Source organism: Labrus bergylta, chromosome 20 (genome assembly GCF_963930695.1).
Source record: "Labrus bergylta chromosome 20, fLabBer1.1, whole genome shotgun sequence".
In the NCBI taxonomy this organism is placed as follows: Eukaryota; Metazoa; Chordata; class Actinopteri; order Labriformes; family Labridae; genus Labrus; species Labrus bergylta.
This window is the reverse complement of record NC_089214.1, coordinates 15,382,746-15,410,012: the sequence shown is the minus strand read 5'-3', so window position 1 is coordinate 15,410,012 and position 27,267 is coordinate 15,382,746. Positions and strand designations below refer to the sequence as shown.

General features: G+C 41.2%; 1 protein-coding gene across 1 annotated transcript; it reads left to right on the top strand.

The window, feature by feature from the left end:
• kcnh2b (potassium voltage-gated channel, subfamily H (eag-related), member 2b) lies at window positions 1-25,940 on the top strand. The gene is made up of 16 exons (XM_065948664.1): window positions 1-314; window positions 1,531-1,634; window positions 2,957-3,095; window positions 5,832-5,986; window positions 6,246-6,340; window positions 6,692-6,832; window positions 10,015-10,214; window positions 14,517-14,769; window positions 15,748-15,941; window positions 16,135-16,237; window positions 16,373-16,524; window positions 16,632-16,773; window positions 16,886-17,075; window positions 19,498-19,603; window positions 19,791-19,892; window positions 20,865-25,940. The coding sequence occupies exons 2-16, from the start codon at window positions 1,543-1,545 to the stop codon at window positions 21,279-21,281; spliced, it is 2,481 nt and encodes an 826-aa protein (XP_065804736.1). The 5' UTR covers window positions 1-314; window positions 1,531-1,542; the 3' UTR covers window positions 21,282-25,940.
• The last annotated feature ends 1,327 nt before the right edge of the window (window positions 25,941-27,267 follow it).

Genomic DNA, 27,267 nt, shown 5'->3' with positions numbered 1-27,267 from the left:
TGTTTTCATGCAAGTCTCAAAGTGTCTATTTTTCTCATCGCTCCTCATTTTGTCATCTTCGCCCCTTGCCACAACCCCTGCCTCAATTACGATTCAGTGTCTGATGGCCCTTTTGTCCCCCTCTCTATCCCCAGGTGCTGTCTCTGGGTGCAGATGTGTTGCCAGAGTACAAGCTCCAGGCGCCTCGCATCCACAAGTGGACGGTGTTGCACTACAGCCCCTTCAAGGCGGTGTGGGACTGGCTCATCCTGCTGCTGGTCATCTACACCGCCATCCTGACGCCCTACTCAGCCGCATTCCTCCTCAACGACCAGGTGAGCTCTTATCCAGGTTTTGAATCATTCACGTATATAGCCTTGTAGTCACTAAAACAAATGAGTTCCAAGGACTTAAAAACTTAATCATGATACTTAAATCCTGTCTAGATTAGTTCAGATGTTACTTTATCAAAATAGGAAACACTCAATAATATTTGAAATGGGATGGTAAATGGATTTGAGCTTGTACAGCGCTTTTCACACCACAGGTCACACTAACCCATTCACACACTGATCGCAGAGGTTGCTATGTAAAGTTTGCATCAGTATTATCCCATTCATACACATTCACACGCCGTTGATGTAGCAGTGGGAGCAACTTGGGGTTAGGTGTCCTGCCAACATGTGGCTGCAGGAGGAGCTGGGGATCCATTCCCGCTACAAGACAACCGACTGAGCCACAGCCGCCCCCAATTTTAGAGCTCAGCTTTTTCTTTTACAAGTTCGACAACACTTTTCCCACATGCTGGATAAGTAACAATCAACATACAAACACACACACTGCATATATTCACACATCCTCCCTCCATGTCACCATTAGCCAAAAAGCTCACACAGACACTGAAGCGCTTGTAAATGGCTTTTCTGTCTTGAAACTTGTAAAAATGATTACATAATAATTACACTCAAACAGAATCACTGTGGGTTTTTTTTTCTTCTTTTTCTCTAAATACTGTCACACAGGCAGCAAAACTGTTTCATTTTGTGGTTTAGGTGAACTTTTAGCTAATCGCCTTTGCGCTGAACACGCTTTCAGCTCTAAGTTATTTTGAAGATTTAAGTCTGCAGAGTTTTCATATTTACACTGTTTTATTGGTAACGCAGTCAGGACATATAATGTGTGTATTGATGTTATTTCCACAACAATGATCAGAGTAGAATATCCTCAATGAATGCTACGTAAGTGACAAATAAAGTAATATTAAACACACTGCATTTCACTGGCGCTGCATTGAACTTGATAGGCGTAGTTTATTTCAAGATATTCACCCCTCTTTACTCTTGACTTGTGTGTTGAAGCACCGTAGCGTCTCACGAGCCTTGCATCCTGGTTTTGTTTCAATTTGTCTACAAACATATGCAAATTACCCTAACACCCTCTATGCTAATCCATTTAACGGATCACACACAACTGTTCTATTTTTAAAGCATTAGACTAAAATGTGCATCGTCTTCTTTCTCTTCTCTATTAATGTCTCTCTCTCTGTGTCAGGAGGAGGTAGCCATGCAGAGCTGTGGTTACTCCTGCTCTCCTCTCAATGTGGTCGACCTCATAGTGGACATCATGTTCATTATTGACATCCTCATCAACTTCAGGTCTGATATGAATATGAGGCATTTTAGTAGTTGTGTTATTTGAAACAATAGTCATAGTTTAGCAGCAGTGTCTTTGTTGTAATAGAAATAACAGCAGCAGCAGTGAAACTAATCAATTGAAATACACAATAATCTGCATGTCTATTTTCCAAATTGGGTGCTTTGTCCTCATTTATCTGTTATTAGGCCTGGTTGTTAGGAGAACCTGAGAATCACAAATACAATTTATCAGAGCTGGATACAATATTTTCATTGTGTGCAGTTCCTCTTCTGTTTTGATTCATTATTGTTTAATTATCAAATAGTGCAGGGACTTGGAGGTGCTCACCCTGCCATGGTTCTCTGCTGGGAAACATTAAATTGCTCTCTCCTGGTGGGGAGTGAGTCCTTGCCCCATGTGAAGGCGTTTAAGTATCTTGAGGTCTCGAGTGAGGGTAGGATGGACCGTGCGATAGACAGACGGATTGGCTCAGCATCAGCGATAAAGCAGTCGTTGTGACGGACCGTTGTGTTAAAGAGAGGGAGCTGAGCCTGAAGGCAAAGCTCTCGATTTACTGCTAGATCTTCGTTCCAACCCTCACCTATGATCATGAGCTGTGGGAAGTGACCGAAAGAATAAGATCGCGGATACAAGCGGAGTTTCCCCCAGAGGGTGGCCGGGCCCAGCTTTAGAGATAGGGTGAAGAGCTCAGACATTTGGAGGGAGCTCGGAGTAAGAGCCGCTGCTCCTTTGCATGGAAAGGAGCCAGTTGAAGTGGTTCTGGCATTTGATTTGGATGCCTCATGGACACTTCCCTTAGGAGGTTTTATGGGCATGCCCAACTGGGAGGAAACCCCGGTGCAGACCCAGAGTTAGCTGGTGGGATTATATATCCGGGCTAGCCTGGGAAAGCCTCGGGATCCCCCAGGAGGAGCTGGAAAAGATGGGGAGGGGAAGTCTGGGTGGACTTACTGCGCTTGCTTCCACCACAACCTGACCTTGGATAAGAGGAAGACAACGGCTGGATGGTGTATAGTACAGGGGCTCAGTTTTAATTTGAAGGTTGATTGTTCACAGTTCACAGATAGAATTCGTCTTTGCATTTGCACAACAAGGGGTTTAATTACATGGAAGATATGGGAAAGCTCTTTTTCCATGCTGTCTTGGCAAGGTCTCCCTATGGAAGAGTTTTCAATCTAAAGGGACTTTTGTTTTGAGACAGAGGTTAAAACAAAAAAAAGGATCATTGTAGTATTAATTAATACTTGAGGTAAATGGTACAAAAAGTTTGTTTCACAGTATTAGCCATATATTTGAATATCATTTTCTTTCTTCCACTCAGGACGACATACGTGAACACTAATGATGAGGTGGTGAGCCATCCGGTGCGAATCGCTGTCCACTACTTCAAAGGCTGGTTCCTCATCGACATGGTGGCCGCCATCCCCTTTGACCTGCTCATTTACCGCAGCGGAGAGGAGGTACGGTGTGAAGGGGAGAGAGAGAGAGAGAGAGAGAGAGAGAGATAGACGGTAGGCTGTTTATATACCTGTGAAGAGGTGTGAGGGAGGAAAAGACAAGTGGAAGACAGACGGAGGGATTAGAAGAACAGGAATGAAATGTTTTGGTGGCAGTCCGATGGAATGGAAGGGATTAGAAAGAGAAAGGTAAAAACAGAGAGGAGGGCTGCACAGTAACGGAGACAGGGAATAAGAGAAGAAGAAAAGAGAGGCGGAGGTGGGTTTACTACTTGTTTCATAATTTAATTGTCTCCACAGGGAAGCTGACTGCAGCCACCTGCAGTGGAGCGTCAAAAGAAATGTGTCTGCCTCAAATCAAACAAAGTTGTTTAATTATTTTTTTGACACATATTGCAATGACAGGACACGAGCTGATAAGGGAAAGAACCAAACGTGCATGCTTCTTCATATAAGCATCTTCTTCTTCAACAGATCCTCATTAAATAATTGAGCTGTGATCATTGGGGTTTCCAAGAAGGACCTTAGTTTCAGGGATTTTTTTTTTCTCATGCTGCTTTACCTTTCAGGTCCATACTTTCAGAGAAAAAAAAAAAAAACTCCTGTAATTATCAGACACCCCCTCTTCACTCAATCACTGCTCCTTCTATAAAACACTCATAGGTTGTCGATGAATTGAGCGGTTAATTGAGACAATTATGACTCATCATCATTTTGCGTCATCATCACTGACAAATGTGGAGTGGCACATGGGTAATTTTCACATCATTATGGTTTGAAGCATTGCATTTTGGGATTGTTAGCAGAGTGAACATGACGTTTATGTTACTTTTTGTTTCATAACTGGAATTTTGTAAGGAAACTTCAGAGCGTGTGTTATACGCAGACATCCAGACACTCTGGGACATGTAGTGTTAGTTATCTGCAGGTTAGTATGTGAAATCTTGTGGAAAATGTATTACCTATAGAATTACTCTAAAATTACAGATTTGCACATTTAAGTGTTCCAACCTGTGTATAAGTGGTCCAAAAATCCTGAATGCCTACATTTCCCATGATGCAGCCTGAAAGCTATTCCCGAGATAAGGTCTCCCCTTCATTGTAAATGCCTATGCCTCCTGTTTATAATGCAAGCACTCTGTAACATAATGCCTCAAGCTCAAACTTTAATAAATCTGATGACAACTTTTTTTTTTAAATCGGAAGCTTTCAGAGTTGTCAAAAAACTCCAGCAACCCTCGTAGTGTGAAGATCCCTGCGTTACACCTAGGTCTAAAAAAGTTAATGAAGTACAAGTGTTGCTTGTAGTCAAGACCACACTAACTGAGACCGAGACGAGACCAAGACCATAAATATCCCTGGAAAATCATCATTTTGTGTGCATCGGGCGTGTCACTCACTGAGACACCCGTACCCTGGGGATAAAAATCTGATGAATGATGACTTATGAATAAATTAAAGTTATTATTTATTTTAGAAAGGGACGTTTTTCTCTGAATCAAATTAATGATGTGGAAAAATAGCCTATCAGTTGTGGTATTGACCCGTCTTGATTTACAATCCAGAGACAAGATCGAAAAAAAGAAATGCTTTCTATTCCGAAACGAGACTGAGACTGTCAAAAAGTGGCTGATTTCAAGTGCTACAACACTAATACCCACTCGGGCAATCAAAACTGAACTTCATTTACAAAGTCCATAAAGACTCATTTTTATTTAATAAGTTTCAGCGCTGGTACACTAGAGTTCAATCTACATCAAAGTAAATGAGCTAGAGTTGGCAAAGAAGCTCATTTTCCTCTGAAGTCTTGAGGCAGGTGATTATAGGTGCTATGGTTTTCAAAATGATAGAAGAGTGAAGTGATTGAGGTGTTGGTTGGAGAATTTAATGTTGTGGGAGGTTGATGTTTGGAGGAAGAGGTGGGAGTTAGATGAAGAGGGAGAAGAAAACGAGTTACACTTGCTCGCTGCTTGAGCCTTCTGATGATACTTCCCACGTAATGAGGATGAAAACCAGGAGAGATAAAGACATGGAATCGGCCCTCCCAACTGCTCAGCACTGCATGATTGAAAGAGTGCGCAATAACTGACATATACTTAGAAATAATGGGGAGCATGTGAGTAATGACAAACTAATAAAATGTAATCAAGCCACCTACTAAGGCAAACCGGATGAATGTGGAAGTTCCCCAACACTCGGCTTTGCCAAGTTTCACTTCATTGACGCTGTCCGTGTAAGGCCGCAGAGCCAAGAAAGTAGAGATTTTCCTCAGCAGACAGCTATTATTTACTGTGAGGACACACACACATATACATACAGACTCACACACACACACACACACACACACACACACACACACACACACACACACACACACACACACACAACTAGGCTCTCTGCCAGTGCAGTAATCGGCCTGTTATTTATTTGTTGTATGGACAAGGAGGGGGCCAGCTGAATACACATGCGGCCCACAGAAATAAAAAGGGAGTGAGGATTTACCTCCTCCACAGCAGTGAATCACATCGGAACATGGACAAGGCTCCACCACCTGTGTGTGTGTGTGTGTGTGCGTGCGTGCGTGCGTGCGTGCGTGCGTGCGTGCGTGCGTGCGTGCGTGTAAATGTGAGTGTGTGATAAGATGACAGCAGGTTGGAATGCATCGAGGTGATACCAGAGCCACTTTGTTTTTCTGCCATGCTTTACAATACCTTATCTGGACTTTTTCCTCCCCTACAGACCACCACTCTGATTGGTCTGCTGAAAACGGCTCGTCTCCTGCGGTTGGTGCGAGTAGCCAGGAAGCTGGACCGCTACTCGGAGTACGGTGCAGCCGTCCTCTTTCTCCTCATGTGCACCTTTGCCCTCATCGCTCATTGGCTGGCCTGCATATGGTACAGTGGCATAAAACTGTCCAATAATCTGATCGTCCTTTTTCGTCTGCATACAACAGAAATATCATTATCCATTAAGTAATATTACAATATAAATATAATACATGGAGTTCTTTAAAAATATATTAAGTTTGTCGATCCAATTGTATAAAGTGGCAAAACAATCTGTTGAGTTTACTTTTCTTTGTGCTTGTCCTAGTATTACTAACCTCTGTATTGATATACGGTATAACCATATCACTGTTTATTGTTTTTCCAGGTATGCCATTGGTAGTGTAGAGAGAAATGGTTCCATTGGTTGGCTCCACACTCTGGGGGACCAATTGGGGAAACACTTCAACGACTCTGTACCAGGTACGTGGCTCTTGAACCGTTGCCCTCTTCCCCATTGGCCCTTGAAACTGTTCTGTCACTGAATTACGTTAAATGGGCCCACTGTAATTTCATAACTGGACCACCAATCACAGAGCTGGAAGTTAAGCATTTTCTGCCTAGCAACAGCAGAGAGAGAATATTCTAATAGGTTGACATATGGCTTAATACATTTAACCCTTTTAAGTGTCTACATAAACCTAAAAGGCATGTTTCAAAGAGTTTATTTTCTCTAAAACACTTGATCATTTACATTTAGAGCTGATTATTTTTCAAATATTATGCATATATAGTACTTATATTATATTACAATTATATTGTTTTCACCCTCAGGTTCAGGACCCTCCATCAAAGACAAGTATGTCACTGCTCTGTACTTCACCTTCAGCAGTCTGACCAGCGTGGGCTTTGGAAATGTGTCGCCAAACACCAACTCTGAGAAGATCTTCTCCATCTGTGTCATGCTCATAGGATGTAAGTACTATTATTATTCTTGGTCAATGAACACTTTAACTCTTTGGCTTCAGACCTGGACGGGAGAGAGTGTTGAAAAAAAAAAGGGTTATACAGTGTTAGAAACAATTGGGTTGCAATAACAGCAGGCTGAAATTAAGCAATTGACACACCTCAAATCCTTTACTCAAACTTAACTGATTGTTCTGAATGTACTTAATTTCTGCCCTTCCTTTAACTCTATAGCAATATCCTCTACCTTCAAACCCAAAGCACCACACTATAAAGTATTCAATTCAGCAACATTTGACGGAAAGGAATTGCAGTATTGCACAATTTCAGTCAGGATATTGTCACACCATTCACATAATTTAAAGGCATATCCATTGTGTAAAAGCTCATCTTCCAGCTCCTTTCTGCAGACTGCAGTCACCTCAGGAGGAATAACTTTGCACCATCTATAGCCAATTTGTGATTGTGGAAGTTTAAGAAGATGTGTGTTTTCTTTCATCATATTTAGTTCTCTGATAGTTGCACTCGCTGGACAGAGCTTGAGATCATCCTATTCACTCTGAATGCGTATCTCCTAATGATTTAATAATAAAATCCATCAGTAAAATCCCCTCTCAACCTTATCAACTCAACTTCCTCTGGAAAAAAGTAATTACTGATGCACACTGGCAGAGCCCTGGACCCCGTATTCAGACAAATCATAGGATGAGGATTTAAATTTGACATTTAGAAGTAGTTCACTATCTGGTTTAGCTGGTTTAAAGCTTGCAGGAATTCATCATTTGGTTTTTTCCAATGGAATAAATTAAAAATGAAATATGATTTAACTGTATTTGCACAAATCAAAGACTCGGAGGCTCTTATTCAACAGGACCTTTTTCTGTTTTTAGTTTTAGTTTTGGCTTTGTCCCTCCTCCTGAAAATTTTGGTGCTTACTTTGCCAACAAAATACAACCTCAGGCTTGTAAAATCTCCATTATTGAAACACAATATTCTGTTATGAAATTGCAATGGGCTTCATAAAACTTTCATTTCATTAGAGTCTGAGATGATTTGTTTCCTTTATGACATACACTCTCACACTCACACATGGCAGTTTTAAAGGCTGTTTTCAGACGGTGATGGGAGCTGACAGAGGTTTGGAGGTTAGCAGGATCCAACATGACAAAAGGACAAAACAGGGAGGGACCACGAAGGATACAACAAGAAACACCCTGTCTTCTGAAGGCAAAACTGTTTAGAATGGTCAATCTGTTCTACAGAGGACTCAGGTTATAAAAAAAACGATTGTACAAACAAAATTATTCTTTTGTGAGCAATGGGGAAAAAAATCCAACATGTTAAATAAGTGAGTTGAACACTTACAGTATGTGTAATCTTGTGTTTGCTATCTTCTATTATATTGATAATGGACTTTATTTGCAATTTGAATGTTACTTAATTGGGCAATTGGGGCTGTTGTAAATGTTGCAACGATATCAATTACATCTAAACATTTCAAACCAGACATGTTTTTATATGTCTTAAAGGTTACTTATTATGCAAAATGAACTTTACCATGTTTTTCTAACACTAATATGTGTCCCCTAGTCCATCGTCTTCATCTTTTGCCTGCTCCACTTTTCAGAAAATGTGTGCTGAAACAGGCCACTTTGAGAATTTCCCTTCATGACATCACAAAGGGAGCCCCGGGTGGTGGTGGTGGAAGGGGGCAATGGCTGGTTGTTTGTTCTGCCCTCTGAGTCTGCCTTCTCACCGTAAACCATTGGGCTTGCAAGAAAGCACAAGCTACCCAAGCCCTTCCAGAGAGGGGGCGTGGTCAGACACAGCTCATTTGCATTTAAAGCTACAGACACAGAAACAGCCTGTTCTGAAATAGAGGGCTTTAAAGGCATGATCAAATACAGGATCAGAGTGGATACCAACACAGATAAAGTCTTTGGACACAGTACAGTACTGCCCACCATAAAACCTATTTTTACGAGGATCTGAGGGAAATATATATGCAGCACCTGTTTAGAGTAAAATTGCTTTAAAACTTTATGAGGAGTAAGTCTAACAATTCAAATAAATATTAAAGGCAAACTGTTTTTGCAAAATAAGAAAATATATATTTTTTGCTGTTGCTCAAAAAACAAACTGAACTTTTAAACCTTTTTACACAGAGAGAGGACTGAAGTTTCATCCTTTACTTGCACAGTAAAGGATGTCAGGAAAATGTTTTTATTTCAGTAGACTGGAAAAAAAATGTGAGCCAGTCCTCTAATACAATACACTGTGGGTGTAATCGTTCATCCTGTCCATACAGAACACTTAAGTGCAGCACTCGGCTGACTTAGTTCAAAAGTTAGACTGTGCTGAAGCTCCTGTGTGTCCTCCACAGACTGAGAAATAAAGTCTGAATCCTATAAAGATTAAGTCTCCCAGAGTGGGCAATTCCATCTTTGTCCATAGAAATAAAAGTGTAATAATATTTAAATTACTTCTAGACACAAATTTAATTTTAGTCAGTTAGTCTGTGAGTGAGATCATGGCTGTCTTCCCTTTTTGGAAGTTGTGGAATATGACTCCCTTTAGAGAGTGCACTATCACACATTTCTTATGAATCTAAGAAGAGGCTGGTTGTTGCCACTTTTATGTTTGTGCTGGACTACGGTGATGTTTTATACATGCATTACTCATCTCAAAGCGTACATGCTCTGAACACTGTATATCATATAGCTCTGAGGTTCTTCACTAACTTTAAATCCGTCACTCATCACTGTTTGTTGTTTGCATGTGTTGGACGGACTTATTTTAAACAAACGCAGTTTTAAACACTGGAGTATTCTTATCTTCCTTCATACCTTCTGACCTGCATCAGTCAGAAGAGTTCAGGGACTTATAATCTTCGATCCCAGGACCTTTTCTGGCTGTCTGTTCCAAAAGTCAGAACTGAACTGGGGAAAAACAGATTTCACTGTGGTGGTACCTAACTTTCCCTTCTTCTCATTGTCAGAGAAACATGTCCGCTCATATCGGTGTGTCATGGGAGCCTGTGTCCCAATACTCCTGCTTACTCTATACCTCTAGTGTGTATACTTTTTGTCTCATTACCTGTATTCTTCTTTTGTGCCCTCTTTGTAACCCTTCAAAATCCAAAACCCTCCGTCATATCTCGTCCTCACCCTTTGCCTGTCTCCCACCTCCAGCCCTGATGTACGCCAGTATCTTTGGGAATGTGTCAGCCATCATCCAGCGGCTGTACTCTGGAACGGCCCGCTACCACACCCAGATGCTGAGAGTCAGAGAGTTCATCCGCTTCCACCAGATCCCCAACCCGCTCAGGCAGAGGCTGGAGGAGTACTTCCAGCACGCCTGGTCCTACACCAACGGCATCGACATGAACGCTGTGAGTACTCATCCTCATTCTACCCCAAATCCACCTGTGTGTGTACACATCTAGTCTGTTCATGTAAATGAGTGAGTGCTGGCATGAATACACGCATGTACACAGAGAAGGCTAGAGGAGTGTTGTTGAGCCTGCGCTGTACGTTAATAGGATGATGCGAAGGCTTTGTCTCAGCATGCATGGTCCGACACCATCAGAGAAAGTAGGACAGATGTGAGTATCATACATAAAATGCACACACACACACACGCACACACACACACACACACACACACACACACACACACACACACACACATACACACATACACACACACACACACACACACACACACACACACAGGTTGAAGGAGTGATTTCAACATGCTTGTGACCTCTTACTTAACTCTGTGAGTCACAGTCCATTTGAAGCTGCTGCTAACACACACATACGTGCACACACAACATGCATTGTCCAATGATGATGCTGATAACACACACACACACACACACACACACACACACACACACAAACACACACACTGGCATTGTCCTATCACATCTTCTGTTTCTCTGTATTAGTGTTATGAAGGCTTTGACCTATATGTGGCGTGCATGCAACCACAGATGCAGATGCACACACACACACACACACACACACACACACACACACACACACACACACACACTCAACTTTAATCCTTGGCATGGCAACCACTTGAGATTTACGGATGCAAACATTTAGAAGAGTGCATGAGTCAGTTGATGTCACCTTCACTCTCATTGTTCATAACACATCATGTATCATGTGTGGTAAATATGAACAGAACATGGCTCTGTAATCATGCATTAAGCTGTGTTTTGGTGTGTTTTTCTCAGGACTTGTATTGTTTTGTTCAGCTTTTGAGTTACTTGTTTTATAATCTCAAGCTAAAAGAAAAAAAGAAAAAAAGAAAATACGCCTTCATTCAATATGTCTGCTTTAGACTTTAGAGAAACTTTCCAGATTGTTTTTTTTTTAGAATCCCCTATCAAAGCATAATCAGCATTGTTTTTGAAGGCCACAGAAACATTTACTGTAGTAGCACTTAGCTCGAGATCCCACTGAAAGAGACCCTGTTACATCCCCATGACAAGGCTGAGAACAGTATGTGACATGGTTTTGATGGTAGGGCTCCTACCCTTTGAAATAGCATACTAGAGATAGGTGGACTAGAAAATGCACTGACTTATTTTGTCTATCATATGCTACTTATATATGCATTATGTACCTCTTTACTTTTAACCTTTATGTTTTGTATTTGTTTGGGAAACACTGTATAATAACAGTTTTGAAAGCTGTTGCACAGATAGAGATATAACATGTATTTTCCAATAATCAGAGGTAACCCAGGAGCAAAGTCGTAAAAAAACATATCTTTTCAGTTATAAATATATAGTTTCATTTCCGTGTAAGAAGCGAACCAGTGAGGTAAAGAGGAAACACATTTGAAAAGAGTTAATAATTACATATTTCCTCTTCCATCATTATGTTGCTTCTTTTCAAGCCCGATGAAGTGCAGTGTGGTGGGCAGACTGGATCAGAGAATGTTTACTGTAATCATCACCATCGTTGTGTGGAATAGACCTCTCTGTATTCTCCATATCTCCACAACTGATTCAGTCAGCTGCAACGTCTTTCATTCAAGAGGATTGCAAGAATAATAATGCAGCTCCAAAGAAGAACACTAAAGGGAGACATGTGATGAGAGCATGAGGAGGGAGAAAGAAATATAGGTTGTGTACCTTTTTTCTTCTTGTAGACGATCTCTCACCTCTGTGTTAAAGTGTGCAACAAGCAGTCACTTTCATAGACAAAGCAAATACTCAAAAGAACAGAGTGTTGAGTTATCGAGGGCAGAAGCGTTGCCACAGCCTGATGTAGCTGTCAGTGCGCTTTCTCATTATCGCCGTTATTGACACAGCTGCTGTGTATCACTCATGCCATACGTCGTGAGAACTCTACGATTCCTGTGATTCCGACCATGTAAACCCTATTAAGATCCAACCAACACAGCAGTCACAATCTAGGCACCTGTCAGACCAACCAAAAACAAACAAGTCTTACTCGTTCTTCTTTTTTTACAATATGAAGGTCTAACTGTATTATACGTCCTAATATTTCAACAAAAACAGTCCTGCTGCATCAACAAGGGTCCCCACGTTCAAAAGCCAGTCAAAGATGTAATCCAAACGCATTACACCCATAAAGATCCATTGATTGATTCAAAACATCCTCCGCTGTTCTCCATTTTCAACTGTATTCTTTGTACTAATTCATGTACTCTGATCTTTGGATTGACCAATCAGGACCTTGCATTCACTGGTTCTAGGCTACCACAGCCAATGAGAGCCTGAGTAGAAACAGGACTTTCATTCTCCTCCCTCCATAGACGACATCACACATGATACAGATGTGTGGTTAAACAGGATATTAACATTACCTCGATATTAACGTTACATTTTTAAATATCGATAAAGATAACTTTTAAAGATCTTTTTTTTATCCTAATATTTGTTATTTGTATTATATTTTTAAATCTTTTTATACTTAGCTTGCACCATGGTTCAGAGAGAACATTTATTTTTTTATTTTTCTGTATGTCCAGCACATGTTTGAAAAATTGACAATAAAGATGACTTTGACTTTGACTTGATAATTTATACAATGCAGGATCGATAATTGATGTCCTTATATCGGTACATGGTTGCACATTTAGTATCGGATTCTGAACCCGAGTGATTTTCCCCACTCCCTTTCTGAAATTCGTAGGCTTCAGCTATCACTGGAGTTTGAGTTTAACCTCGACTTCTAGGCAAGAAGATGAAATTAGAAGGCTTTTATTTTTATTTTCACAGTTTCCTGTTAGGGTGTTACTTCCTGCTTAAATGGACAATCGTAGTAGAAGCATTTAAGCAGTTTTCAATAGTGGTGGTGGTTAAACAGTCCAGAACAAAACAAAACTTACTATTATTTGCTTCACCTACAGTTAGCAGTTAACTTTACATACAGTAAAGATTATACAGTCACTTGTGTTTATTTGGAGAGTAGAATTGTAAAACTATAAGAGTGCAGTCTTTAAAAATCTGTTTATGCTAAATGCACCTTTAAAGTGGAGCCCAAGGAAAACCTTATTCAACTTGGCTTAAAAGCTCTGACTTCAGCACATTTTGCGGTGCACCTGGTAATTCAAAAGAGCAGCTTTTGTGTACTGGGATTGACAGATGACTATGCTTCTAATAAACAAAGGGGATTGTAACAGAGTATGTTATTTCACTGAACACATTTCTGTTTGCTTGACTTTTTTCAAAGACTTGTGAAGGATGTAAAAAAAAAAGTGTGGAAAGAGGTAATGGTAAAAGAAAAAAAAAAGTCTCATTGCACGAGTAAATGAGTACAGGGGTAGAGACGACAAGCAATGAGGCTTGCAAAAAAAAAAATGCAGTATGGGAGGTGTAATAGCCATTGGTCGAAAGTGAGCTGAAAAAGCGAGCCCCAGTGAAGGCTGAACGAGTAGCTTGAAAACAGATGAAAAGCAGAGAAATGGAGAGGGAGAGAAACACAGTGTGGGTGTTGTAGGTACAGCTGTGTTCTGTGCAGTCAGCCAGAGAATTACAAGAGAAGCCCATAGCCTGCCGCTTAAAAGAGCCCGGGCTTCCCTTGCTTGCAGAGAACTCATTAAAATTTCACCAATTCTTCATATTAATTACACTCTACGGGCCTGCTGACTCTGTTCCAGGACGCCTCTGAAATACAGTTTGATATCATTTTTGCACTGAAACTCTGTGAAAGTCCACACACAGGCGCTTTCTAAGAGTAGGAATGCCAAACTGCTGATTCTTTTCCTCTACTTAGGTGGAAATCATTAAAAATTAATTGAAATCCAAAACTTGTATAAATGTAAGAAGTTAATTAGTTGAATGGTGTTATAACAGTAAAAAGCGAATGTCTCATAAAAGTTCAGTCGTTAAGATGAAGACAATAAAGAGAGTTTTTATTTGTCCTTTGAAAGCGTGCATAATCTGTGACATTTATTTGACATTATAATGTCCTGGACTTCTCGTATCTGTCGCTGCTAAAAGCTGCGTATCGATACTGAAGCAACCTTTCCCTATCTATTCATATCCTCCTCCTTCTTTTGCCTATTATTGAGTTATTACTTTTTTCTCACCACTTTTGTTCTTTCTTTCCTTCACTCTTCCCTTACTTCTCTCTCCCTGCTTCCCCCCCCCCCCCCCCTCCCTCCTCTCTCCCCCTGCTCCCCCCTCGATCCCTCTCCCCAGGTGCTGAAGGGTTTCCCGGAGTGTCTCCAGGCAGATATCTGCCTCCATCTGAACCGGACCCTGCTGCAGAACTGCAAGGCTTTTAAAGGCTCCACTAAGGGATGCCTCAGGGCGTTGGCCATGAAGTTCAAGACCACCCACGCACCCCCGGGTGACACGCTGGTCCACGCCGGAGACGTCCTCACTGCTCTCTACTTCATATCGAGGGGATCCATAGAGATACTGAGAGGAGACGTGGTGGTGGCTATCTTAGGTACAGGAAAAAAAAAACATTTTTTTTATGTTGTGAAAAACTAAACTAAAAGCACTTGATATATTTCTATTACAGGAGATAAAATCAATGAAACACATTCATTTCCAGTACAGTCAAACCCCAGAGTAGCTTGATTTATTCTAGTTAATTCTAACTGTTGTGGTGCCGTCATTGGTGGTGTGCAGGCACAAGTCCAGCTGCCTCATAGCAAATCTGAATGATTGCGCCATCTGCTGGTGAGATTAGATTGTTACGCAAAATAATCTAGTGTATATTAAGCAGAATAAAAAAGACATGTTCAGCTTTCATCTGACTTGTTGCCATGTGTGAGATGATGCTTGATGGTGCATGAAGAGTGACGGGCTTGAAGAGGTCAAAATAGCTTTATGGTCTAACTTTCTGAACCAGTCAGACCGACGCGTTTCGGCTTGTGGCCTTCACCAGGGTCATCAAGAAAGAGGGTCATCATGGTGTTATGAAAAGAAAAACCTTTCCCTCTTAATAATTATTTCAGAGTTCATTTTTCTTTCACACTTCTTACCCAAAGAGATACAAAACATTATGATAAATAAAGTTGGGGAAGAACTTGGAGTTCAAATAAGAATCAATTAAGTTTTTAATAGTTTGGGAATAAGGTCCTTAACATTTATATTGTGTCTGCCACAGGATCACCTGGGAGTGAATTTGAATGCAGTTTGAAGCTACTTTGGCCGTTGTAACATGATTTCAGTCAAAAGAAATGTATTAGATTAGAAGTGTCCCCCATAACAGACATTTCCTTTCAGGATTAATTTGTCAACAGTAGCACAGAAGTATATTAATAATAGCATACCCTCTAAAGATATAAAAAAGAATACATTGTAATGCAGGATATTGTTGAAAAAAAAGAGAAGATGATTACAATATTGGCTGCCTCCGCTGCATGAAATCGACTCTCTTCTAACCATTAAGATTTTCGCTCTTGTCACCTTTCTACAGGGAAGAATGACATTTTCGGCGAGCCCATCAACCTGTATTCCCGGCCGGGTAAATCTAACGCTGATGTAAGGGCTCTGACCTACTGCGACCTCCATAAAATCTTCCGAGAAGATGTTCTGGAGGTGCTCGACATGTATCCTGAGTTTGGAGACAATTTCTGGAGCAACCTGGAAATCACCTTCAACCTCCGAGATGTGAGTTTGATCTTATTTTCTATTGTTATTATAATGAGTTATATATACTGTATAGATTTCATCATTCTCCCATCTAGGCATGTTCTAAACCAACATTTTCCTTCCCTATTCATCACAGTGACTACAAATAGTATCCCCCGGGTGCATTTTATTATTAGTACTATTAAAGGTAATCTCATGCTCCTCATTTCAGACCAACATGATCCCGGGCTCTCCAAGCAGTGATGACTCAAACTGTGGGGGATTCAACAAATTACGCAGACGCAAGTTATCATTCCGGCGACGTACAGAAAAGGGTAACTCATCATCAAGAGCCATTTGATTCACTGTCACATAAAAAAAAAAAGTGTTTTCTGTTTTTGGCAAGTCTCCCTCAGTGGTCATCTGTTAAAAGTGGTCCCTCGTCAAACTCTCTCTCTTTTTCCGCGCAGATGATGCAGATGCGGGAGAAGTGAAAAAGTCCCACAAGTCTGTGAGAAGAAGACAGAGAGAGGCAGGCAACAACCAAAAACAGGAGGAGGCACCAAAGCGTCGGTGGGAGCCTCATCGAAGCTCAGTGTCTTCACACTCCAGTGGTGATGAGGTGAAACTGCGCTTTTCATCATTTTATGCCGAGATCGCCTGGGTTTTGTTTGCCATTGTCGCCTCAATAACAACTGGTGTTAACATATTGATGCGAACATCTCTCAGGGGGAGGAGCCGCCTGTAGCCAGACTCGCCCCTCCACCAATGCTGGAGAATTCTCACGCTCAGGCCCCGCCCATGAACTTTAACGAGAACACAGAGGGTGATGGGGACCCAAAGACTGGGAACACCTGCAATGCCCTGTCAGGTAGAATTAAACACAGCAGTATCCTCCTATCTATTTGCACAGTCAGTAATGCATATCCAGTGAGTCACTCATGCTCCTCTTCCCTGTGTGTCTCTCTCTCTCCCCCCTGCAGGTGCATTCTCAGGTGTGTCCAACATCTTTAGTTTCTGGGGGGAGAGTCGGGGAGCGGGTCAGTACCAGGAGGTTCCCAGCTGCAGCCTGGCATCACCCCCGACCCTCAACACGCCGCTGCACAGTCTGAGCCGTCAGCAACGCAACCAGCTGGACACGCGCCTGGACCTGCTGCAGAAACAGCTCAACAGGTATTACTGCGTGTGTGCACATGCGAGTGTAGGTTCTGACTGCTCTTTCAATTCAATTCAATTCAAAAAACTTTATTTGTCCCCGGGGGGCAATTCAAAGGCACACAGAGCAGTAAATTAACAACAGTGCAAGTAAACAAAACATTTTAACCTAAATATAAAGTGTCAATTTAAATACAACTTAAAGCTTAAACTTAACTTAAAAATACAAAATATAAAAGAGTAGATATAAGTGGACAGTGATCGGACTAACAGATGTAAACAGATGTAACCAGAACTATGTGCAGTAAACGAGAAATAAATATATATATACAGAACTATATGCAGTAAACGAGAAATAAATATATATATACAGTACTATGTGCAGTAGTGACCAGATGTAAACAGAACTATATGCAGTAAATGAGAAATAAATATATATATATATACAGAGCTATGTGTAAGTAGGCAAATACTAAATGATAAGTTATTAAGGTGCATGGTGAATAATGGAACAACAGAACTAATATATACAATATAACTGTAAAGGTAAAAATTAGATAAATAAAGTGACCGTAGTGCAATGATGGATAAGAAACAACAGGAATAAAGTTAACAGAACTGTATGAATACTGATATAAAAGGGATAGAATAAAGTGATGTAGTGCATGAGACCAGATAAAGCAGAGGCAGTTAAGGTGCATGTCAATATAAAGGAAGTTCACAGCTGAGAGTCTGCATTGGGTGAGAGGTGTTGGTGTCTGTTGTGGGGGGGGGGGGGTTAGGAGTTGAGGAGCTGGACAGCCCTGGGAACGAAGGTTGCTCTTTTCCTCTGTGTCCTGCAGCAGGGACAGCGAAGCCGGCGTCCATCATCGTTTCATCGTTTTGTTTCATGTCACTGATATGAAGCATTGCCACAACAGCCTGCCTGTTTGAGTCTGTCTCTTTTGCCTGCCTGCCTCTGACGGAAGCCTTTTGTCTCCATCAGAGTTAAAAAAAAAAAAAAAAAAAAAAACTTTTTTGTTTTCAGTACATGTAGCCTTCAGCTGCATGAGGCTCTTTTTTTTTTGTCGGATCCTGTTGAGATCACAGACAGTGCGTCTTTGCTTCACCTTCAGCTGGATGCTCAGAGTTTTACCGCATGATTGACTGGGTACCTCTGCCGGATAGGATGTGTCAGCAGGCAGACAACTCCGTCTGTGTGGGGAGGTTTGGATTGTGTGTGTAAGGAGAGAACTCCTTCCTCGAGTACTGAAAATATTTGCACATATGGTAAAGTCTCTGCTGGGCTTCAGAATCTTGCAGAGAGCAGCGCAGACTTCATCAGAATTGTGTCCTAATTAGCTGTTTACAAGCCTCAAACAGCACCCAGTAGGAGAGCGTTTAGTTCAGTCATGTCATAAAATGAAACTTTGACTCTTGTAGAGAAAACAGATAGTGACAGAGACTGAAGTAGAGAATACCAGAAGTATAACTTTACTAAGTGGTTCATGCAAGAAAAGGAGACTTTATAGAGTTGATATAAACATTTTTTTTTAACCTAACAGATGTTTAAGAAGCCTTGTTTGGAAATTTGCTAACAAAGCTATCAAGTCTTGTCTTGTTTCTAAAGTCCCCCATGATCACGGTTTTGAACATCTCGACACTTTGGAGAAATTAGGTCACAAACCAAGATACAGTAAAAAGCAATCCTTTCCTCTTCTGTGGTGGTTCTACATGATATGCATTTGTTTTTGATACACCAAAGAAAGCAACCATTGGGACAGGACTTTTCTCTTTTCTAAAACGATGCGGCTGCACACTTAGGGAACATTGCCCGCCCAAATGGCTCACCTGAAAAAAAATCGAAGGTGCTGCTGCAGTCACCTGAGGAGGAGGGAGAGGTGTTAATATGCACCTTCCAGTCCAACCAGCCAGAATTCATTTATAATCACTTCAAACATAACTGAGCGAACACAGTTTCCAGTGCATGGGGAGAACACACGCTCTCTGTCCGACGAGGATCAGAACCAGGAACCTCCTCTTAACCACTGCACCACCCCTGGCCCCAGCCCCAAAATCAAAATATTCAATAGATTATGACAGCAACTATTTGGCTCCAACACCAAGAGGACTACATACATTTATCAATTTTTCATCCATGACATTTAACAAGCCAACCTCTTTTGTGATTAATGACTCACAATATGAAATTTATTGAGTCTAACGGATGAACCTGCTGAATCCTTCACTAGCTGTGATTGACATTCACAACTTAGACCCTGGAGGATGAAAATCATTTAATTCTCCTTAAAATGTGAAGTGCTTAATGTCTGAGACAAGGTCAGCAGCTAGTGCAATTGTAATGTCTCCATTGTTATAATTGAATGTATAAAAGGATCACAGTTATAGAACATACACGTCCCCTTTATGTGTTCATTCATCTACTACACTCTGTGTGCAGGCTGGAGAATCGCATGTCAACCGACATTGGAGCCATCATGCAGCTGCTGCAGAGACAGATGGCCCTGGTTCCTCCTGCCTACAGCGCCGTCTCGTCACCACCTCAGGTAACAATACTCTCTCACGCACACACACACACACACACACCAGGGGTATGTGCATAGATGCATGACGTTTTTGAGTCTTGACAACAAAAAACATCCGTCTCAGAGCCTGACTAAATTGCCCAATCAACAGGAATTTTAAAGAATGACCCGTGGTATAAAGGAATGAATGAGTTGTTGTCTCTTGCAGGCCTCACCTTACCCTGGTCCTGGTCCAGGACCTGGAACAGGAGAGAGACTGGTGCAGCCTGTTTCACCTCTGGAGACAGACACGCTGGCCTCTCTGTCACAGGTGCTGTACATGTATTAGAAAAAGTGTTTACTGTCCATTCAACACTTTGTTGATTTATTTATTTGAGAAGTGAAAACGGGAGCGTACAGAATACTGCCATAGGTCTGCAGGGAATATAAACAAGAAGCATTAATACCCATAAAAAAAACATTGAATTAACAATGCAGCTGTTCTTAGCTCATTTTGTTGTGTAGTATAACATAGTAGAACTATGTTCTGGTGCTTCTACAGACCAGGGGACCCTGAACTTTTATCCTCAGATGTACGACGCTTTGGACAAAAGCATCTGTCATTTTCAGTGTGCCGCAGATTATTGATTTATTTTTTATTGTATGTTCCTGCAACCGTGCACACCTGAGAAGGTTAAGCCGTGCACGGGGTGTCATGTTGGCTAATTAGATTCAAGTCTTTATGATGTCTTAACAGTGATCAACAGTTATACTGACAGTTACCTGCTTAAAACAGATTCTTATTGGCTTTTTGAAGTTGAAAGCTTGGCGTAGGAAAAAAGCAACTTCTGCAAACCCCCTTGTACCCGCTGGCAACTCCTCGGGGGGGTCAGGACCACTTCTTAGAAAAACACTGCTTTAGACACTCCATGGGCTGTAATGTAATGTTGACACCAGCGTACAGCACACGTCATATATATAAAATGCACACACACATGGAAGCTCAGGACGACTGTATGTTTGTTGATTATCAGCAATAATTTCTCCTTATTAAAGTATTTTTCTATGATATTTTAAAAAGTCAAACATGCTTGTGCTGCATATACATTCATTCTATTTTTTACCAGTTTCATTATTAAAAAGAAAAGCACCAGTGACAGGCGTTGTCTATCATATTCAAAGAGGAGTCTCTGCATTTCTGGTGAAAAGATCTTTTAACTTTGAACTTTGTGAACAGGTAGTACGGTTAGAGAAGAGAAGCAGGAGATAATCCCGCTGACGTCTGTGCCCCCTTTCTCTGCAGATTTTGGATTCCCAGGACTTTGAAGAGTTCCCGGCCAAGCCTCTGGACTCCCTGCAGCCCCAAGACTCTTCTCTGATCAACAGCAGCCAGGGCCAGCTCGCCTCCTCTGGACTGGACAGCCTGGGGCAGAATCTGGAGCTGGAGCTGGGACTTGGGACCGGGGTGATTCCAGGACCAGTAGGTTCAGGTTTAGCGTTAGATCTAGGAAGCGGGGCAGCAGTGGGGTCGAGCTTAGGAGCAGGGTTAGACTTTAGTTCAGGGGTGTGTGAGGGGGCTGGGGTCGGGCCAGCTGCTGCTGCAACAGGTGTATCTGCTCTGGATCCAGAAACCCAAAGGAGGCTGTCTCTGCAAGAACCACAGACACCTTTGGACTCACGGACACCTCAGAGACACAGCTCTGACCCAGGGGGGAGCTAAGGAAGAGGGAAAGGGGGAGGAGAGTGGGATGAAGGGAGGGAAACAGAGAGAGGACGGAGTCATGTTTTATTCTGCTGCCTTCCCTGTTTCCTCTGTTCCTCATCAAGAGATCCAGAAGCACCTACTGTACCTACGACCCTTTATGGACCCCTGCTGCTCTAACCATTCTGCTAAAGCTTCTTCTTCTCTGACTTCTGAACAAAGGACATGAAGCCTGGGTGAGGGATCAAGGCAAAGAATGGGCTCTCTCTCTCTCTCTCTCTGTCTCTCTCTTCCACAAGCCCTCCCCCTCCTCATAAAAACAAACTGGAGCTTTCTGAACTCCACAATGGTACAACCTTTAACCAAAACCACAAACAGAGCAGAGAGAAGCTCTGCTTCTTAATGATCACACTCCAGGTCCACCCACACGGATCTGGTCTGAACCTTTCAGTCGTGCGCTGAGGATGACAGATCTTCACACACACACATCAATGACTGCTGAGCTGTAGAAGAATCCCTTTACTGCTGTATCCAGCTTTGGATGACTGACGTGAACAAGGAAAGACAACAAAGGACAGAATCATGACGAAACAAGTAGCCATTTACGTCTTGCACTGAAATTCCTAATGATAATGATTATTCTATTCTCTATGTCCGCAGCGCTTCCGATAAACTCACTAACTGGTTGGTAAACTGTAGTGTTAGCTGGCCTAACAGGAAACCTGCTGTCCCGTTCTGTTATTGGTTCCTCCTCCCTGATGTCCTGCCCTAAGAGGCGGAGCAAACACCGCCCCCCTTTTCCCTAGAGCACACTGGATTGGCTGATTTGCGCCTCAGGGGTGGGTACCGGAGGGTTAAAAGCCATGAATCTTCTCGATGAACATATCAGAAACATTGTACAGATTTGCTAACGAGTAAAGAACATATGGCTTGTTCAGGCAGTGTCACGAACAGGTAAACTGGCAAACTTACAAGTTTACCAAGAGAACAGTGCACCGCGCAGAACTAATTACAAATATTCAAAACAAGCAGGAAAAATCTGCTTTCTCAATCCACAAGCTGTGAGACCTTGGAGAGAACCAGAGATGATGTGTTTTGAATGTGACGAAGTCAGAAAGGCTCTGGACCTCGCCTGCTTTGATTGCTAAAAATCACCGCTCGGTAAGAATAAGACTTGGAAAAAGACGTGAGTGATTCTAGTTGAGTTGAATTTGCTACCTCAGATTTCATTGGTCCTTACGTTGTTCACCAGATCAAGCATCCGCAATGCTTTTACCTTGTATATATACTGTACCAGTTTGTCATACGTAAATATTCAAGTTTGCCAGTTTACGACGACCAGCCGAATGCGCCATTATTCTATGTAAGGTACAATATGCAAACACTGTCAAGAAGAGTGTGTGCGCTTTGATATTATGAAGTTTGTGATAAGTCCAGGTCCAAAGCTTTTTTTTTTTTTTTTTTTTCTCTCTCCGTGTGTTTGTCCTTGTTTATTGCGTTTGTTTTTCATTTTTGCCTTTCAGTCCGCTGAGCATGGCGTTAGGTTTTGTTTGCTTCCACACACGCTGTAGAGCTCCACTGGATTCTGATAGTTAAAACAACTGTCTGTTCTTCGCTCCAAACTAAATTTTTATGTACATTTTAACCAGACAAAAAACTGATTTGAGTGTTTGTGTTTTTACTCTAGACAGCACAAAAATGTCCTTTACAATATAGACATTTTTTAATACCCAAGAGGTCATTCAAGTAACGCCAGTTGTTTGAAAATAAAACGTCCCCTTACCATCGTTTAAACAGAAAGTAACTGTATTTCCCCACGGGCATGTACAATGGAGTAACAGACATTTCATATAGTGGTGATGGAGAGGAACATGGTGTAGTCCACTATTGAGGCGGTGTAAGGGTGGAGTCGGGGTACCTCAGGGTAGAAAGATATGTGTGAAATAAAAAGAGCAGGTGTAATGAAGCCCCCCCCCCCTTACAGTGAAACTTTACTGATATCCTACTGATTTAGTTTTGTTGCAACCGGGACATTTTCTGCACAATCTTCCACTTTTATCGGACTTTAAATGTGAGAATCATGAGGAGAAGAGACAATTAAAACCTACCATTTAACACTGTCTTCCTTGATACTAAACGATACAGACGTACTCTCTTCTTGAGGCGCATTACATGGAGATTGGTACCAGAGGAGGGAGAACATGTTGAAGTGCAATATTCTTTGAAGCAGTCCCAGCTTGTAGCAGCCTCCGTTATTTTTTTAGCACTTTATTTCTTAAACAGTGCAGATGTTTAATAAAGACTCAGGAACGTGTCGTTGATGTTAGAGGGTTCTTTTGTGTTTTTCTCCTTTTTTTTTTAGAACTCAGAAAAACCAACCAATCAAAATGAAGGATGAGAACACTGAAGGAATTTACATTTACAGAGTCACATTGTAAAACTCTGTCCGGATGCCCCTTTAACGCAGACTTATGAAGATTGTATTTTGCTGCTTGCTAGTTTGAGCTACTGTATTTATTTATTGCTCTAGGATTATTACTGTTTGTCTGTGGATTTGACCTGTTATGATTTATTATTTTGTGTTTGGGTTAATGATCAGCTCGTTAGATGGAGCAAGTGAAGGATTTGAGTGTAAACATGTTTCCAATGTCAATGTGCTCTTTTGTTCCAAACCCTGACTTGTACTCTCATTCAACCCTTTTTGTTATTTATTCATTATTTAAGGGACGACACACTTGGCGAGTGGTACACATTATTGTCATAATTAATAATAATATGAGACATATTAATTCACACAGCCACCATATACACACATATGCCAGGCACACTGTTTCTCCAGTTCTCTCACTTGTCATCGGGTGTGCGGTTGACGCTTTGACTAGCAACCAAAGCAAATGAATTCTGCCGCTAATAATCACTGGTGACATTTTAAACTCACATTTGATTCAGCTCCCGTTAAGTTAAAAAAAAAAAAAAAAAGATGAATGTTTCTGAAGTTGCTGAAAGGTTGTCTTTATGAGTTGCAAATGTAGCTGGACTTCATGTGATTTTAAAAGTTCAACCAAAGATATTCTGCAGTGACTTTTTCCACTGGTTATCACGATGAGTATTAGGGCCAGGCATGAGGGGGAAACGGAACTGTGAAAAGGAAGTTTTTTAAGCATTTCAAGGGGAGAGAATTCAGGAAGGAAGTTCAACATTAAGTTATAGTGCCAGGTGTGGAAAAAAAAAAAGATTCTGCAGAAAATTTGAATTTACATACAAAAACAAAGTCTTCCTTTTCACTTTTTGTACACCTAGATCTATAGTGTTGTAGTCCAGACCATACTAACCAAGACATACAAGAGACCAGAGTGCTCCAAGACCCAGACAAGACCAAGATATTAAGGGATCGAGACCAATGCAGGGTGAGATTGAGACCATAAATATCACTGAAAAATCATCATCTTGTGTGCAGCAGGAGTGTCACTCACTGTAACACCAGGAAGGTTGCACAGTAATGATGTGGTTAAAATAGCCTGTCAGACGTGGTCTTGACTGATCTTGATTTGAAATCCAGAGTCCGCCCAGTCTGAGGCAGAGACAAGACCGAGTCAAAATGCTTTCAATTCCGAGACGAGATAAGAGACCTTCAAAAAGTGGTCTCGAGACCGGTCTTGGTACTACAACACCACCTGGAACTAATATTTCTTTATTTGTTAGGATGCCTATTAGCTGTACCCGAGAGCTTAGCTTTTATTCCTGGAACTAATATCATTTTACATACATGGTCCTCTTCAAGTTAGATAATTATTATAAAAGTGATGATGGTTTGATCACTTAAAAAAAAAAAAACAAAAAAAAACAGATTCCTGCAACTTTAACATGAACGTTGAGTAAACAGGCTACTGAATCACAGCTTGGTACAAAAAAACTGCAAACCCCTTATGTGAGAGAAGTCACTCATTCACGGCTGTCAAATGCAGGGAAAGCTGGCACTGACCATATCTACTGAGTTCTTTATACTGCTTGTATTAGTATGTTATTTGGTTTTGCTTTACACAGCCATCGACATAAGATATGTTGTAGTTTTCACCAGCAGTCCCTGCCTCTGGTCACAAGGATAATATCTCAACTTTGACTACAAATACCCCATAAATTTGGAGTTCAATGAAGCTCTTTATGATTTATTTTTTCCAGTGTGAAGGTACTGATCTTCAGAAGTGGGCTCTCCTTGTCATCTCACCTTCTGTAGCGAGAGTGTTGTTAGCGTTCAATAACAGTCACCTAGTGGCCTGAACTGTATCTTTACATTCAGAACTATGACCTCAAAACTAGAATGTGCTCGTTGTCGACTCTTCTTTTTTGACCTTGTACGTGTCAGTAGAACTTAGTGGAATATTCCATGCTAGAGAATACATTTATGTAATGCATACTGCATATTATTACAGTAGAGGGTGCACTTTGAAAAAAAATATATCCATGTGGGTGGGGTATGGGGGACCTAAGGAGGTTGGAGTGTTTTCCCCCTTTTAATATGAACACACACATATAGACACAGACACTTTGCTTGCAGCCAGACCTGCACGCGCGCGCACACACACACACACACACACACACACACACACACACACACACACACACACACACACACACACACACACACACACACACACACACACACACACACACACACACTTTCCTTAATATCTCTTCCATAATGCTGAGCTTTTTTTCAGCTCTGTACAACTTTCTATGAGTTCTGACAGACTTGGGTCCTGTATTTGGTAGATATTTTGAGCACTTGGGTGAGGGGGGGTGGGGGGGGGGTGTTTAGGGGGGTTTGGTACCACAACACTGGATGTGCTCTGTCACTCGCCTGTACATACCAACTTCTACTACTTGTAAAGGAATCAAACTCTTTGGCACTCGTATAGCCAGCACTATGCAGAAACTGAAAAATTTCTTTGGCATGCTTTGAAATGCAGAATACTATAGAGGAAAATATATAAAATAAATAAAGTCTGCTCTAATTTCTTATGGAAACGATCACCTTACGGAACAAAAAAAATGAAGAGTGTCCATGGTGAAAATGGATATGATGATGATGATGATGATGATGAGGATGACTTAATGTGATTTGGATGATGAAGCTAAAGACTTTTAATATTGTGCACATTTTTACTTGCATGCTGCACTGAAAATCATCCAGCAATGAGAGGGTTTGACGTGCAAAGCAGCTGATTTTTGCTGTATGCTTGCAGACTGTGTGTAGAGTGAAACACTGAATTCTTCCGTCTTACGGGAGAGTCATATTTATATATACAAATATATATATATATATACATAATACTTCCAGGTCATGGAAGGGAGGGATACTGAATAGCTGCAAACATTGTGATACTAGATGATACAATATTATATTGTATATTTGTATCTTTGATTGCAAACCACTGTAACAGAATGATGCATGTGTGGCAGTCCTGGGCTGAAGTACTCCCAATTACCAAGAAGCACTTGATTTATCTTATGTAGTTTGTCTTTTCACCACTGCCTCCAGAGATAAATCAAACGCACCTTCAATATTAGCCCCATCTTTGATTGGCTACACTCTAAAGAATGACTATTTCTCAACAAACCTGAGTGGAGTATTTGGACACAAACATGCTTTCTTTTAAGCTGGGAAAAGTTAAGTAAAGTCCCAAAAACTCTCACCAGTGTTTTTTTTTTTTTTTTTTTTTTTTTTTAAATAGTCCACATAATTGAACCTCGGCACTCCCGGATTGCTTGTGAAGGCTCATAATACATTATTCATATCAAATGTTAAAGAAGGTTGGAGGGAAATGGTGAAACTCCAGGTTCTGATTGTGTGATAGCATTATCAATGGTTGAACTTTATAAAATTTCAAAAAATATTTCTTTCAATAAACCTCTTTGAAAGCATAAACGTGATGTGGCTACTTATTATTATGATATTAAGAGGGACTGTCTGTGACTGTGTAATCCCCTGGAAAGAATCTCTTAC